Raw genomic sequence first — 17,561 nt, forward strand, 5'->3', positions numbered from 1 at the left:
TGCTGCAATTCATGGGGTCGCAAAGAGTCAAACACGACTGAGCGACTGAACTGAACTGAAGGATTGTGCACCCACTTCAGAGCTTCCCTGGTGGCTCAGACAGTAAAGCGTCTGCCTGCAATGTGGGAGACCTGGGTTCGATTCCTCGGTCGGGAAGATCCCCTGGAGAAGGAAATGGCAATACACTCCAGCACTCTTGCCTGGAAAATCCCATGGACGGAGGAGTCTGATAGGCTACAGTCCATGGGGTTGCAAAGAGTTGGACACGGCTGAGCAACTTCACTTTCACTTTCAAGGATTGTGCACCCACTTCAGAGGAGGGAGCCCCTACTCAGCTCTAGCCAGTTTCTGCTACTTGTTAAGACATCCCAGTGGTGCCAGGTTATCCTTCTCAAGACAAAACAGAAATCTGGAATTTCTTGTGAAGCTTTCTTATTTTTTAAACATGAAAGCCAAATCTGATTGTACTTTTGTCTAGATGCATGTAGTGTCAAATATGGTTGTAAAGTGAAATTTTACTTTCATAAGTAGATGAATCTGTTTTAGGTATCCCAATTTTTTCCCAATTGCCAGTTTTCAAATTAGATCTCCATGTCAAGTATACTTAGGTTAAAAACTCCTATTTCCTAATTTCAGTAGAGTTTGGTTTAAATAGTGATATGCTTTAAAATAGAAGTGTTCCTTGTTACATGATGCATTGCCTTCCTGATTTTTCTTTAATATTTTGAAACAGGAATTGAATGATGGACTCCTTATGGCTAATGCATTCACATATTTTCAAGAACATGGATATCCACTTTTTAAGTAATCGAATGTTTAAAAATTACTTTTATCATTTCTTCCTACAAGAGTAACATTCAGTTATCATAGTTTCTTCTGTAAGCTGTTTTAGGCTATGATTAACTTATTCACCAAACACAGTGTGCTAGCCAACGTAAGGATATAAAGATAAAAAATAGGCAAAAACTCTTATCATCTATGGACAAGAAATGCAGCTTGCTTTTCATTTGAAATTACCTGGTAAATTTATTACCTCATTAGTCAGGCCTATAAGTACATTTTTTTTTTTTTCAATTTATTTTTTATTTTATTTTTTTTTAATTTTTTTTTATTTTTTAAATTTTAAAATCTTTAATTCTTACATGCGTTCCCAAACATGAACCCCCCTCCCACCTCCCTCCCCACAACATCTCTCTGGGTCATCCCCATGCACCAGCCCCAAGCATGCTGCACCCTACGTCAGACATGGACTGGCGATTCAATTCTTACATGACAGTATACATGTTAGAATTCCCATTCTCCCAAATCATCCCACCCTCTCCCTCTCCCTCTGAGTCCAAAAGTCCGTTATACACATCTGTGTCTTTTTTCCTGTCTTGCATACAGGGTCGTCATTGCCATCTTCCTAAATTCCATATATATGTGTTAGTATACTGTATTGGTGTTTTTCTTTCTGGCTTACTTCACTCTGTATAATTGGCTCCAGTTTCATCCATCTCATCAGAACTGATTCAAATGAATTCTTTTTAACGGCTGAGTAATACTCCATTGTGTATATGTACCACAGCTTTCTTATCCATATAGCTGGCATTTGTGTGTATACTTACTTTAATTGAGCTTAAGACAGTTAAGTGATTATCAACATCACTACCAAAAAATATCAGGGAAGGAGAAAGGATTAAGAAATTAATGCCCAATTTATACTATAAGCTGTTATTTTTAGGAGTTGGTTAACAAGTTGAATTCTTGATTAAAGTTAGCTTTTATATGAAAATATGTCTAGTAATGATTTTCCTCTCTTTGCTTTTCACAGGTAATTGAGAACTCATTGTAAATGTCCTTATAAGTCATCATAAGAATTATTTTTTATAGAGGGTAAAAATCAAAATAGAAGATTAAAACTGTTATATTAATGTTGATACTTAGAATAATGTACTTGACATTTTCCAGGATGAGGAATTGTTCTCAGGACTTTGAAAAGACTGCTCATCAACAAACTGTTGGTTTAGAACATTCAGCCTCCACACCCAGGACTGTTTTGAACCCATCAGCTGTAATAGAGGTATGAGAAATGTAATTTATGAAGTGAGATGAAGCCAAACATTTTTACTTTTCTCTAATAGCTTGACTTTCCTGTGCTCTCAAGGGTCCTATAATTCAGATTCTTTGGGGAAGTTTAAAGGTAAACCTGCACTCCTTGCTTCAGTCTCTTATTTTATTCTAAACTATGCCTCAACAATTGTTTTCTTTCCAAGTCAACACATTCTGCCTTTGATCAGCTGTTAGTGCTCTTGATATTTACCTGTATTCCCTTTGAACCTAGTTATTGAATTCAGATTTTATGAAACTTGTATAAAATACAAGTTTCCAAATTCTAAGTATGATTTTCCAGTTATTTTAATGGCAACTAAAAGACCTAGTGGCACTTACTGATGATGATGTAATTCTTGTTGGAAGATTGAATTTTATCAGTTATGGCTTTTGATAACTTTAAATACTATATTCTTTTAATTGAAGGTTAGAAACAGAACAAATTCCAAAGTGCTGTTGAGTGGAATATTAAGTCATCTCATTAAGGAGATTATTGGTGGGCTGGGGGAGGAAAGGGCACTGTCTTCCATGTTTAAATCTTTTTTTTCCCCCCATAAGAATTTTCTTTTGTTTTTATCAAGGAATTTCGGTATGTTAATTTTAGTGTTTGGTTTTTTTTTCTTTTCTGACCATACCACCTGGCATGTGGGATCTTAGTTCCCCAACCAGGGACCTAACCCGCACCCCCTGCATTGGTAGCATGGACTCCCAGCCACTGGACCAGCAGGGAAGTCCCCAGTGTTTAAATCTTAACATAGCCTGATTATAATCTTCATTTTCTTAAACTGTTACTGTTTACATGTATTATTTATGATCATGATAATTTTTTTCAGGTAGTTTTGAGTTGCAAAATGGTTATAGGACATAATCCCATTTTTTCAGAAAGATACCTAAAAAAAAAAAATCTGGAATACTATCAGCAAAACTCTAAAATGTTCATTGTTGCATGTTTTCAGATTGCTGTAATGGATGGTTGCTTTTGTAAATGAAATGGTAGCTTGATGTTTTTCCAACTGTTACAGTCTATCTAAGCATCTGTTTTTATATTTTGTATTTGTATTTGGTTCCTCTCTCCCTTCTTAGGAAAGTAAAACTGTGGAAGAGATTGATGAAGCATTGAAGATAGCAGGCCAAAATTTTGAACAATTAAGTATTGCTGTAAAAGTAAGCTTTCTGGATGATTACATTGTATCCTAAATTAAGACATGTTCCCTTTTAACCTGTATCACTGAAGGTAGTAGAGCTTAGCATGATAGGTAGAGCTTACATATGATAATCCAGTGAGAGAGAATCATAAAAAAGAATGGAAAACTCATGGCCTCCTAGGATTAGTTTCATGCCATCTGTGTTGGCAGCCTGCTGAAACTGAAGCTCTGTTAAGGAGCTATAATTTCTGTTTGCTATGAGCTGAATTTTTTGTCTTGGAAGCATTGCAGATCACTATTCTTATACTGCTCATTATTTGGCTGTATACTGTTACACAGATTTTTAGATTCTTTTCTTTCTTGGCCCATCAACCCAAGAGAGAGACTTCCCTCATTTATTGACAGAGAACAAGCTCCTTGCACCTACCAACAGCAAATTCACCACCAAGGCATTCAAAAGATTGTAGCTAACATAGAATTTAAGAGTTCAACATATGTATTTGCAGAATACATTTACTGCATCTCATATCCCCCAATTTTTAACCAATTTTGGCATCAAATCTAAGTCCAAAATCTCATCTAAGTATCTTCTAAATCAGGTATGGGTGAGATTCAGGGTATAACTCGTGCTGGGGCAAAATTCCTCTCCAGCTGTGAATGTGTGAAACTAGTAAATTATCTGCTTCTAAAATATTAATGCATTTGTTGAGCAGGCATAGGATAGACATTACCATTTCAAAAAGGAAAGATTAAAAGAAAAAAAAGGTCACAGATCTCAAGCAATGAGTCTTTGTTTAAAATACAAGGAAATTTGTGGAATAGTTAACATTTTAATTAAAATATGTGTGTGTGTATATATATATAGGTTTTTTTTGTCTTTAGTGTGTGGCATGCAGGATCTTAGTCCCCTGACCAGGGATCAAACCCATGCCCTCATGCATTGGGAGTGCAGAATCTTAACCACTGGACTACCAGTGAAGCCCCTAATGTTATATTTTAAGTTTTTATAAATTTAAAGAATCCTGCCAGAGAGAAACTTAGCTGTCCAGAATGATCCATTTCCTGTACTGAGTAAAAGTGATGAGAAGTTCAGGAAACTTAGTGGGTTTTCTAGTCCTTTTTGCCAATTTTATCAGTACAAAGTACTAACAAAGATGTGATCTTGCTGACAAGAACAAAGATTTAAAATTTAACCATGTGATTTTTCCCATTTTTATCATCTGATCTCTTCTGTAATTTTGAAAAGAGTCCAAAAAGTACCTTTTACTTTTCAAAATTATGTTGAATAACACAATTCCCACAAAATAAAAATACCAAATTAGGTCTTTGTATTATCTTTTTCCCAGATGCTTGAACACATACACAGTCAAACAAAAGAGGAGACAGTCTGTCTTAAAGAGGTTCTGGAAAAGCAGTTTGATCAGCTTTTCACTTCTCTTGATTCCAGGTAATAAGTTAAAAATATAGACTCAGTGCAACTGAAGTTTTTAACACCAACTTGTCATTTTATTTCTCTGCATAGATTGGAAAAAATTAGTAGATTTTAAACAAGTTTAGAAGGTAATGGGTGGTTCCCTTACAAGCTGATGTTTACAGCTTCGAAATGAAGTTAGGCTATTTGCCTTCTGGTCCCAAAGCTGTTAAATAATTTCTTTCTTAAAGCAGTTAGCACAGAAAAATGCTATCTATTTCTGAATCCTGTTGTAGAATTTTTCATGTACATAATGCCATCATTTTTTTATGTGTTTATTTGCATCAAGAGCAAATAATAATGATTTTTCTAAACACATACCATATGGTTACATTTCCATCCTTCTTAAAAATGTTGATATATATGATCTCAAGTAATCTTTAATCACATTTTGCATTTTAAGAGACAGATTCATAAAAGTTGTGATAAATTGGTATTTAGAAATGGTGCTTGTCTATTTGACTTTTGTTTCTTCTTTTAATTTCTAATTGGAATGCCCAGATCATAGGTTCATCACTCTGAATGAATCAGTTGATATTCTTTATTCCTTGATATTTATGGTATCTCACATTTGGTATTTATATTATCTAAGTGATAGGTCAGTTCAGTTCAGTTGCTCAGTCATGTCCAACTCTTTGTGACTCCGTGGACTACAGCACACCAGGCTTCCCTTGTCCATCACCAACTCCTGGAGTTTGCTGAAGCTCCTGTGCATCGAGTCAGTGATGCCATCCAGCCATTTCATCCTCTGTTGTCCTCTTCTCCTGCCTTCAGTCTTTCCCAGCATCAGGGTCTTTTCCAATGAGTCAGTTCTTTGCATCAGGTGGCCAAAGTATTGGTGTTTAAAGGTAATAAGTCATGTGCATGCATCTTAAATGTTTTTAATAGTGGTAAATATACATCATAAAGTTTACCTTTTTAACCGTTTAAGAGTATACAGTTTAGTGGTGGGGGAAGGGATGAATCAGAAGCTTGAGATAAACATACACTATTATATATAAGATAAATAAGAAACTACTGTATAGCACAGAGAAATGTATTCAGTATTCTGTGATAACCTATATGAGAAAGAATCTAAAAAAAAGATTATATGTATAACTGAATCACTTTGCTGTATACCTGAAACTAATATTAATATTAGTTAATAATATTAAACTAATATTAATATAACATTGAAAATCAACTATAGTCCAATAAAATTGAAATTTAAAAATGTATAGTTTGGTGGCATACAATAATTTTATGTGTAACTTTTTAAGGACTACCAAATTTTATTCTGTGATGGCCACACATGTTACTTTTCCACCAGCAGTGCTCAAAGGTTCCAGTTTGTCCACATCCTCACCAACATCCTATTTTCTTTTTTGAAAATAATAGCCATTTTGAGGATGTGAAGTGGTATCTCATTTTAGATTTGATTTACATTTCCATGATAAGCTAGTATTGTGGAGCACATCTTTTCATGTGCTTATTAGTTGACCATTTATGTATTTTCCCTGGAGAAATATGTATTCCAGTCCTTTGCCCATTTTTGGATTGTTTATTTTGTTATTGATGGGGTAGGAGTTCTTTATACATTACGGATATCAGTCTTTTATGAGATGTATCATTTTCATATATTTTCTCTTCTTCCTGTGGCTTGCCTTTTGTTTGTGGTTTAAAATTTTTTTATTGAAATACAGTATTAGTTTGAATTTGAATTACATTTGAATTACAGTATTAGTTTCAGGTGTACAGCAGAGTGATTCAGTTATACATATTCTTTTTCATTATAGGTTATTACAAGATATTGCCTATAATTCCCTGTGCTGTACAGTATGTCCTTGTTTTTTATCTACTTTATATATAGTAGTGTGTATATGTTAATCCAAAATGCTTAATTTGTCCCTTCTACCCTTAAATGTCTGTGGGTCTGTTTCTGACTTGTAAGTAAGTTCATTTATATTCCACATAAAAGTGATACATGACACTTATCTTTCTTTGTCTGACTTCAGTAAGTATAATATTCTCTAGGTCCATCCATGTTGCTGCAGATGGCATTGATTAATACTTTTTTATGGCTGAGTCATATTCCATCATATACATATATCACATCTTTTTTATCCATTTAAATTATTTCCTAGTCTTGGCTAATGTAAATATTGCTACTTTGAGTACTTTGAACATTGAAGTACATGTATTGAGTTTTACAGTTTTCATCTTTTCTGGATATGTGCCCAGGAATGGGATTGCTAAATCGTATGGTTACTGTTTTTAGTTTTTTATAAAACCTCCATACTGTTCTCCATAGTGAATGCACCAAGTTTCCATTCTCACTGACAGTATAGGAGGGCTCCCTTTTCTCCACACACTGTCTAGCATTTATCTGTAGACTTTTTGATGATGACCATTCTGATTTGTGGGAAGTGGGATACCTCATTGTAGTTTTGATTTCCATTTTTCTAATAATTTGTGATGTTGGATATCTTTTCATGTGCCTGTTGACCATCTGTGTAATGGTCTTCTTTGGAGAAATGTCAGTTTAGGTCTTTTGCCCATTTTAAAAAAATTTTTTGAGCTGTATAAGCTGTTTGTATGTTTTAGAAATTAAGCCTTTGTTGCTCATGTAGTTTGCAAATATTTTCTTCCAGTTCATAGGTTGTCTGTTGTTATTGTTGAACTAAATTATTTAGCTGTGCCAGGACTTAGTTGTGGCATGTGGGATCTAGTTCCCCACCCAGAGATTGGACCCAGGTCTCCTGCATTTGAAATCTTAGCCTTGGACCACCAGGCAAATCCCTCCTTTTCACTCTCTTGATAGCATTCTTTGATCCAAACATGTTTTTAATTTGTGAAGTCCAGTTTATCTATTTTCTCTTTTGTTGCCTGTGTTTAGGTGTCATATCCAAGAAATTGTTGCCAAATCTTCAATCATGAAACTTTCTCCAACTGTGTTTTCTTCTAAGAGTTTTACAGTTTTAGCTTTTACATATAGATCTTTGAGGTATTTTAAGCTACTTTTTGTATATAGTGTAAAGGAAGGGTCCAGCTTCATTCTTTACCATATGGATATCCAGTTTTCCCAGCACCATTTGTTGGAAAGATGGATCTTTTTTCCATTGAATGGTCTTGGGACTCCTGTCAAAACTCAGTGACCATGTTTGTGAAGATTTATTTCTGGGCTCTCTATTCTCTTCCATTGGTCCATCTGTCTGTTCTTGTGGCAGTAGGATACTGTTTTAATTACTGTGGCTTTGTAGCAAATTTTGAAATCAGGATGTGTAAGCTGTCCAACTTTGTTCTTTCTCAGGATTGTTTTCGAAGCTTGGGGTCCCTTGAGATCTCCTGTGACTTTTAGGATGGGTTTTTCTATTATGCATGAAGCATCATTGGAATTTTGATATGGTTGGCTTTGAATTGTAAATTGCTTTGGGTATTGACATCTTAACAAATATTAAGTGTTCCAGTTCATGATTATAAGAGATCTTTCTATTTATTTTGGCTTCATTAATTTCAGCAATGTTATGTAGTATACAGCAAATGTACAAGTCTGTTGCAGCCTCAATTACATTTATTCCTGAGTACAATCTTCTTTTTATTCTTTTCATAAAATGAATTGTTTTGTCAGTTTCCTTTTTGGACTGTTCATTGTTAGTATGTAGAAATGTATCTGATTTTTTGTGTGTTTATTTTGTATACTGTATCTTTGCTGAATTTATTTATTAGCCCTGCAACTATTCTTGTGACATCTTTATCTATAAGACTTCCCTGGTGGCTTAGACACAGTTGTCTTCTGCCTACAATGCGGAAGACCTGGATTCAGTCTCTGGGTCAGGAAGATCTCCTGGAGAAGGAAATGGCAACCCACTGTAGTATTCTTGCCTGGAAAATCCCATGGACAGAGGAGCCTGGTAGTCTATGGGGTCACAAAGAATCGGACACAACTGAGCGACTTCACTTTCTTCTCTTTCTTTCTTATCTATAAGATCATGTCATCTGCAAAAAGACATCACTTTCTTACTTTTTGTCAATTTGGGTGGCTTTTATGTCTTTTTTTGACTAATTATTCTGGCTAGAACTTAAAATAGTATATTAAGTAGCAGTGGTAAACTCTCACACCCTTTTCTTACTACTGTCCTTAGAAGAAAAGCTGTCAGTCTTTCATCATCCAGTGTAATGTTAGCTGTGGGATTTTCTTATGTAAGTTTTATACGTTGGTGTAGTTTTCCTCAATTCCTCGTTGGAGTATTTTTATCCCGAAATGGTGTTGAGACTGTCATATCCTTTTTCTGTATAATTTGAGAGGATCTTGTGAGGTGGGGGTGGGTTTCTTCTTTCTGTTAATATGCTATATAACATTAATTGATACTTATACTTCATTTCAGGAGTAAATCCCACTTGGCATGATGTATTATTCTTTCATTGTTCTGCTGATTCAATTTGCTAGTATTTTGTTGAAGATTTTTACTTAATGCTCATAAGAGACACCGATCAATAGTTCTCTGGTAGTGTTTTCTTATGGGTTTGGTATGAAGGTGATGCTGGTCTCAGAATAAGCTGGAAAGTGTTTCCTGTGGCTCTTCAGTATTTTGGAGGGGAATTGGTTTTTTTTTTTTTCTTCTTTGAATTTTTGGTAGAATTCACCAGTGAAGTCCTCTGGTCTGGGCTTTTCTGTGGGGGAAGCTTTTGATTACTAATTCAATCTTATTACTTTTTATTGATCTGCTCAGATTTTCTATTTCTTCATAATTCAGTGTTGATAGGTGGTATGTTTGTAGGAATTCGTCTACTTCATCTAGGTTATCCAATTTCTTGGCATAGTTATTCATAGCATTGCCTTCAAATTTTTTTAGTTTCTGTAAAACTGATTATGAACAAAACTAGTGGAGGTGATAGAATTCCACTTGAGCTATTTCAAATCCTGAAAGATGATGCTGCAAAAGTGCTGCACTCAATATGCCAGCAAATTTGGAAAACTCAGCAGTGGCCACAGGACTGGAAAAGGTCAGTTTTCATTCCAATCCCAAAGAAAGGCAACGCCAAACAATGCTGAAACTACTACATAATTGCACTCATCTCACAGTCTAGCAAAGTAAAGCTCAAAATTCTCCAAGCCAGGCTTCAGCAATACGTGAACCATGAACTTCCAGATGTTCAAGCTGGTTTTACAAATGGCAGATGAACCAGAGATCAAATTGCCAACATCCACTGGATCATCAAAAAAGCAAGAGAATTCCAGAGAAACATCTATTTCTGCTTTATAGACTATGCCAAAGCCTTTGACTGTGTGGATCACCACAAACTGTGGAAAATAGTTTAAGAGATGGGAATACCAGACCACCTGACCTGCCTCCTGAGAAATCTGTATGCAGGTCAGGAAGCAACAGTTAGAACTGAACATGGAACAACAGACTGGTTCCAAATAGGAAAAGGAGTACGTCAAGGCTATATGTTGTCACCCTGCTTATTTAACTTCTATGCAGAGTACATCATGAGAAACGCTGGACTGGAGGAAGCACAAGCTGGAGTCAAGATTGCCGGGAGAAATATCAATCACCTCAGATATACAGATGACACTACCCTTATGACAGAAAGTGAAGAAGAACTAAAGAGCCTCTTGATGAAAGTGAAAGAGGAGAGTGAAAAAGTTGGCTTATAGCTCAGCATTCAGAAAACTAAGATCATGGCATCCAGTCCCATCACTTCATGGGAAATATATGGGGAAACAATGGCTGACTTTATTTTTGGGGGCTCCAAAATCACTGCAGATGGTAACTGCAGCCGTGAAATTAAAAGATGCTTACTCCTTGGAAGGAAAGTTGTGACCAACCTAGACAGCATATTCAGAAGCAGAGACATTGCCAACAAAGGTCCTAGGTCTAGTCAAGGCTAAAGTTTTTCAAGTAGTCATGTATGGATGTGAGAATTGGACTATAAAGAAAGCTGAGTGCCAAAGAATTGATGCTTTTGAACTGTGGTGTTGGAGAAGACTCTTGAGAGTCCCTTGGACTGCAAGGAGAACCAACCAGTCCATCCTAAAGGAGATCAGTCCTGGGTGTTCATTGGAAGGACTGATGTTGAAGCTGAAACTCCAATACTTTGGCCACCCGATGCGAAGAGCAGACTCATTTGAAAAGACCCTGATGCTGGGAAAGATTGAGGGCAGGAGGAGGGGACGACAGAGGATGGCATCACTGACACAATGGACATGGGTTTGGGTGGACTCCGGGAATTGGTGATGGACAGGGAGACCTGGCGTGCTGCGGTTCATGGGGTTGCAAAGTGTCAGACGTGACTGAACAACTGAACTGAATGCCTACTTTATTTTTTATTTTAGTAAATTGATTCTTTTCTTGCTTTTCTAGGCACTGTTTCTAAAATTGGTGAATTTTAATCTCAAAGAACCATCTTTTGGTTTCATTGATTTTTCTCTATTTTTGTCTGGCTATTTACTTATTTCCGCTCTAATCCTATTATTTCTTCCTTCTGCCACCTTTGGGTTTAGTTTGTTATTTTGGAGTTCCTAAGGTGTAAACATAAAGATTGAAGGCAGAAGAAGAAGAGGGTGGCAAAGGGTGAGATGTTAGATAGCATCACTGACTCAATAAAACGAATTTGAGCAAACTCTGGGAGATAGTGAAGGACAAGGAAGCCTGGTGTGTTGCAGTGCATTGGGTCGTAAAGAGTCGGACATGACTTAGCAACTGAACAACAGCAAAGGTGTAAAATTAGCTTGTTGGTTTGCGATGCCTTTTTTAATATACTTACAGCTATATATTTCTTTCTTTCTCAGATCCAATTTAACTGCATCCCATAAATTTTGATATTTTGATTTTTTGTTTTCATTTGTCTCAAAATACTCTCCTTGTGTTACTTTTCTTTGATCCATTTGTGTTAAGGAGTATGTTCTTAAATTTCCACGTATTTGTGGAATTTCCAGTTTCCTTCTGTTATTGAGTTCTAGTTTTCATTCCTTTGTGTTCAGAGAGGATACCTTGTATACACTGTCTTTTAAAACGTATTAAGACTTGTTTTCTTTTTTTGACCTAACATGTGGCCTAACCTGGAGTATGCTACCTGTATGCTTGAGGAATCTTTTTGCAACCTTCTTGGGTGGTCTCAGTTCCTCTTGCTGCCTGAGTGCCAAATTAAGTGAAAGGGTTTTTCAGGCAGCCCCCCTTCCCCCCCCACCCCCACCACCTCCTTGCTCCCCCTGCACCCCCGCCACAAAGTAGGACATTGCAAAGAAGGCAGTGGCACCCCACTCCAGTACTCTTGCCTGGAAAATCCCAAAATCCCATGGGTGGAGGAGCCTGGTAGGCTGCAGTCCATGGGGTCGCAAAGAGTCGGACACGACTGAGCAACTTCACTTTCACTTTTCACTTTCATGCATTGGAGAAGTAAATGGCAACCCACTCTAGTGTTCTTGCCTGGAGAATCCCAGGGACGGGGGAGCCTGGTGGGCTGCCGTCTGTGGTATCGCACAGAGTCGGACACGACTGAAGCAACTTAGCAGCAGCAGCAGCATGCTCCCTTTGGAGGGAAGGAATCAGGAAGTATGCTGCTGTCTCCAGACCAGGACTGCACCACACTGAGGAAAGGTCTGGGAAAAGGACAAGAAATGAAATGTCCTGCTGATAAAGAAAGTGGATTTTTTTCCACTGCACATTTGTGTCATTGCTGTATACCTTTGTCCATTCTCCAGTTCTAGAAGGTTATTGTAACCAATTCTTAGCTGCCATTTGACATCACCATTGAAGAACAAGGACTTCGGGTCTCCTAGTCTGCCATTTTGCTAACATCACTCCCTGGGCATGAATTTTGGGGAGAATCATCTGAAGCTTATCAAAAAGACCATTTATCTCCTAAATAAATGATTTTCATAAATTGTATATGTAATTACTAAAAATTTTTTGGAATACTTCTTCACCAGCAGAGCATGTGTGTATGTTAGTCATTCACTTGTGTCCGACTCTTTGCGACCCCATGGACTGTAGCCCGCCAGGCTTCTCTGCCCTTGGAATTCTCCAGGCAAGAATACTGGAGTGGGTTGCCATGCCCTTCTCCAGGGGATCTTCCCAACCCAGGGATTGAACCTGGGTCTCCGGCATTGCAGGCAGATCTTTACCATCTGAGCTATCAGGGAAGTCCTTGCAGAGCCCGTGGCACATTCTTATTACTCTTCAGTGTGGCAAATTCCCCATTTTTGAGGCCAGATTTGATTTGAGGAAATCATTTTATTCATTTACAAGATGAATAAAATGAGCAATAATTTTTGGTACAAAATATCTTAATTTCTATAATAAAGTAATTCCACTATAGGTACAAAGAATTTTTGAGTAATAAAGGAATAACTCTTCAGTTTCATAACTGATAGCTTTGAAGATTATAGTTAATTGATATCTAAGTTGGTTTGGTGAAGTCTATTTTAAAGTCTTATTTCAAATTCATGTAATATGTATCTGCCTATGAAATTTTAAAATGTGCAGGTAGATCCTTGTGAGAAATTAATACAGATAGTCTTTGTAATGACTGCAAGATAGCCAGGATTCTCTTACTTTTAAAAGTGGTAGATTCATCTAGGGTTTGTCTTACCTCTGCAGTTCTGTGACACCTGTATCTGGAACATAACTATATTCTTCTACAAAAGTTACTGTTTCTCTGGTTACATATACATAGCTTTCAACTATAATGAATTTCAGTTCAGTTGAATGTCTCATGAACCATATTAAAATTTAAGTTCATGAAACTGAAATTACCTTTTCAGTACTTTTGAGTTATGATACATTTGCTTTCATAAAATTGTTTGTGAAATATTGAAAAATAACTTAATTTTAAATGAAGGAAGAAGAGCCTGTGTGAAGAGTTAGTAAGAAATACAGACAATTATTTATCAAAAATAATAGTGACTAAAAGCTACATTGAAGCAAAAAAAAGTGATTTGGATGCAGCTATGAAGATAGCAAGAGAGTTAAAATCTGCACCTTCTCTAAGGATATATTGTGACCTAAATCAGGTAATTTTAATAGTTTGTAATGTGAATTATTTCTGTGGTAGCTTACTTTACCTGCTTTGGAATATGATATCTAAGACTTAACTGCAAGAATTTGCTTTTCAGATTATCCTAACTTTGGCATCAATTTAGAATTCTTAGGCATTTAAATTCTAAGATAAACATTAATAACTTTGTTTGACCTTTTATTATTATTTGCCACTTAGGGAAAGGGTGCAGTAAAGTCTTTATAACACACAATCTGAGAACAAATAGGATGGTATTAAGTCAAAAGTTGTTTCTAGGACACTTGAATAAAAAACAAGAACAAATAAGCGTAGCAAAATAAATAGGACTCTGTTTTTATAGACAGGTATGACTATCAACTCTTAACTTAAAAATTTATCAAAATGCTGTTTAAGTTTTACCCCCAACCCCCGACTCTGTGAGTCAGGATACAAGGTGCTTCAACCCTGTCCTGTCATCTAATCATGTGCCTGGAGTTGGGCAGAAATAGAAACATGTTTCTTGCTAAATTGTTTGCCAGGAAAGGGTTACCATCAGTCCTCTTTGCAAATTTCTGTCTTGTTCCCTTCAGGTATAGATCCTGCTCTGTTGTCTTGGAATCTTCAGGACCTCATTCCCCATAGATAATCAGATGTTTGGACTGAACTGAGGTGTAAAATAGAAGCTCTTGGTTTACCTGCTTCCAAAGTCTTGAACTTTTAAAGTTTTTGAACCGTCTTACTTGACCAGGCCTCCATCTAGCTGTAGTTACAAGAACAGTAGTAGTCTATTCCTGTGTATTACACATGAAACATTAGGAGGAGAAAAAAAGTAAAATTTGGTCTTCACCCTAGTTAGCCACATTAGGAAGATGGGGGCAGAAAAAGAGAGAGAGAAACGTTTGAGGACAGCAGTGCAGGCACACAAGTGTGATCAGAATTTCCCCTGATTGTGTAGCTGTATCCCATTATTAATTAGTTGTTATCTTTTGTTGTTTTATCTTAATACACGTCTCCAAAAGATTTTAAATTTCTTTGGGGGAATTTGCATCCCTCGCTTTGCTTGCCTAAAATCAGAACCTGAGCACATTAATGAAATACCTAAAGAGTATAGTTTTTCCTCTGAAATCTTACTCTGTTTCAATAGTATTTGTAACAAAACAAAACGCACTTATGAGCAATACTTCTCTTTTGATTCTAGATTATCCGGACTTTGAAGTTAACATTTGAGAGTGACTTGTCACAAGTCAGCTCTCTAAAACTAAGGAAGTCTCCCAAGTAAGTAATTGTAATTCATATAAAAGTAATCTATAATTCAGAAGAGTCTGATAAAATTAGAATCTATATTTATTAAAATAACAAGCAATTATAAATTGAAAATTTGAGTCAAAAATATTTCCCAGAGTAGCATCCAAATTAAGTGTGATTTATGAATTTAAAAGTTGTTTAAATGCTCTTTCAGAGTTTTTCAGTTCAGTTCAGTCACTCAGTCGTGTCCGACTCTTTGCAACCCCATGAATCACAGGACACCAGGCCTCCCTGTCCATCACCAACTCCCGGAGTTCACCCAAACTCATGACCATCAAGTCGGTGATGCCATCTAGCCATCTCATCCTTTGTTGTCCCCTTCTCCTCCTGCCCTCAATCCCTCCCAGCATCAGGGTCTTTTCCAGTGAGTCAACTCTTCACATGAGGTGGCCAGAGTACTGGAGTTTCAGCTTCAGCATCATTCCTTCCAAAGAACACCCAGCATTGATCTCCTTTAGGATGAACTGGTTGGATCTCCTTGCAGTCCAAGGGACTCTCAAGAGTCTTCTCCAACACCACAGTTCAAAAGCATCAATTCTTCAGCGCTCAGCTTTCTTCACAGTCCAACTCTCACATCCATACACGACCGCTGGAAAAACCATAGCCTTGACTAGACAGACTTTTGTTGGCAAAGTAATGTCTCTGCTTTTGAATATGCTATCTAGGTTGGTCATAACTTTTCTTCCAAGATGTAAGCATCTTTTAATTTCATGGCTGCAATCACCATCTGCAGTGATTTTGGAGCCCCAAAAAATAAAGTCTGACACTGTTTCCACTGTTTCCCCATCTACTTCAGAGTTTTTAATGTTAGCTAATTTTTATTAGAGAAAGTAATAAACTTACATTAGAACACTTTTTATGCTAAGTATTTAATTTTAGGTTGAATATGAATTGCAGTGAGATCATCTGTATGTTCAACAGTATGGGAAAGATTGAATTTGAGGATTCAACACTGTAAGTATAAGAATGGCAACATGCTGTTAGTGTCTGATATGGCCTAAGGGACAGAAATATTAGATCAAACAAAAAGATTGATCTTTATGTATAGAACAGACTTTTGGACTCTGTGGGGGAGGGAGAGGGTGGGATGATTTGGGAGAATGGCATTGAAACATGTATACCATCATGTAAGAAATGAATCGCCAGTCTAGGTTCAATGCAGGATACAGGATGCTTGGGGCTGGTGCACTGGGATGACCCAGAGAGATGGTGTGGGGAGGGAGGTGGGAGGGGGGTTCAGGATTGGGAACTCATGTACACCCGTGGCAGATTCATGTTGATGTATGGCAAAACCAATACAGTATTGTAAAGTAAAGTAAAATTTTTTAAAAATTGATCTTTAGTATAATGTTGATTCAAAAGTTGAAAAATAATGTGAGGGCAAAATGGTTTCTGTAAATTAATGCTACATAAAATATTTAAAAATTAAAAGACCTAGAAAGGATTAGTATCCAATGATGTATGTGTCATCTTTGAGATTCATTTATTCAGCCAGCGTTGAACACTGATGTGCTAGCCTCTAAGTGTTGAAGAGTGAAAGTGTTGACTCAGTTACGTCTGACTCTTTGCAACCCTATGGACTGTATAGCCCTGTCAGGCTCCTCTGTCCATGGGATTTCCCAGGCAAGAATACTAGAGTAGGTAGCCATTCCCTTCTCCAGGGGATCTTCTGGACCCAGGAACTGAACCCTCGTCTCCTGCATCTTCTCCATTGGCAGGCAGATTCTTTACCACTGAGACATAACACCCTAGATACTGAGATTTATGCAGAGAAGTTACAGTAAATAAAGAATGACATATGTAAATAGTAAAGTACATAATTGCTTTGATAGTAAAATGTGCAGTCTAATGGAGATGCAAAAGAAGGGAATGATCAGTTTTTTGCAGGGTACCGGGAGACTTGGAAAGAGCAGATTTGATTTTCCCCCATTCATGAAAAATGAGTAGCAGTTGAAAGGGAGAAGAGTAGGGAGGCAGCATCTTAGCAGAAAGAAATTTATGGGCAGTGAGATAGTATACTGTGTTCAGGAACCTGCATGTAGAATATTGTTTGACAGAGGACACATAGAGGCTTAATCTAAAAACTGTATGCTCTGGTGTTCTTTGAACTTTATTTCCTAGACCTGTGCTACCCAGTATGGTAGCTGCTAACCATGTGTGGTTATTTAAATTTAAACATAAATTAAAACTAAATAAAATGAAGATTTTAGTTCTTTGGTTGCACTAGCCACATTTCAGGTGCTCAGTAGCTATATTTGGTTCAGTTCAGTCACTCAGTCATGTCTGACTCTTTGCGACCCCATGAATTGCAGCACACCAGGCCTCCCTGTCCATCACCAGTTCCCGGAGTTCACTCAGATTCATGTCCATCGAGTCGGTGATGCCATCCAGCCATCTCATCCTCTGTCGTCCCCTTCTCCTGCCCCCAATCCCTCCCAGCATCAGAGTCTTTTCCAATGAGTCAGCTCTTCACATGAGGTGGCCAAAGTGCTGGAGTTTCAGCTTCAGCATCATTCCTTTCAAAGAAATCCCAGGGTTGATCTCCTTCAGAATGGACTGGTTGGATCTCC

The 17,561-nt window shown here is 37.1% G+C and overlaps 1 protein-coding gene across 1 annotated transcript in view; it reads left to right on the forward strand.

The window, feature by feature from the left end:
* Positions 1 to 17,561, forward strand: part of RNF17 (ring finger protein 17) — a 115,641-nt gene that overhangs the window by 17,961 nt on the left and 80,119 nt on the right. Inside the window, exons 4-9 of the mRNA XM_018056328.1 lie at positions 1,951 to 2,062; positions 3,175 to 3,255; positions 4,583 to 4,683; positions 13,531 to 13,702; positions 14,885 to 14,961; positions 15,871 to 15,945. Of these exons, the coding sequence (XP_017911817.1) occupies positions 1,951 to 2,062; positions 3,175 to 3,255; positions 4,583 to 4,683; positions 13,531 to 13,702; positions 14,885 to 14,961; positions 15,871 to 15,945 (618 nt within the window). The remainder of the gene's footprint in view (positions 1 to 1,950; positions 2,063 to 3,174; positions 3,256 to 4,582; positions 4,684 to 13,530; positions 13,703 to 14,884; positions 14,962 to 15,870; positions 15,946 to 17,561) is intronic.

The sequence above is a fragment of the Capra hircus genome, chromosome 12 (assembly GCF_001704415.2).
Source record: "Capra hircus breed San Clemente chromosome 12, ASM170441v1, whole genome shotgun sequence".
In the NCBI taxonomy this organism is placed as follows: Eukaryota; Metazoa; Chordata; class Mammalia; order Artiodactyla; family Bovidae; genus Capra; species Capra hircus.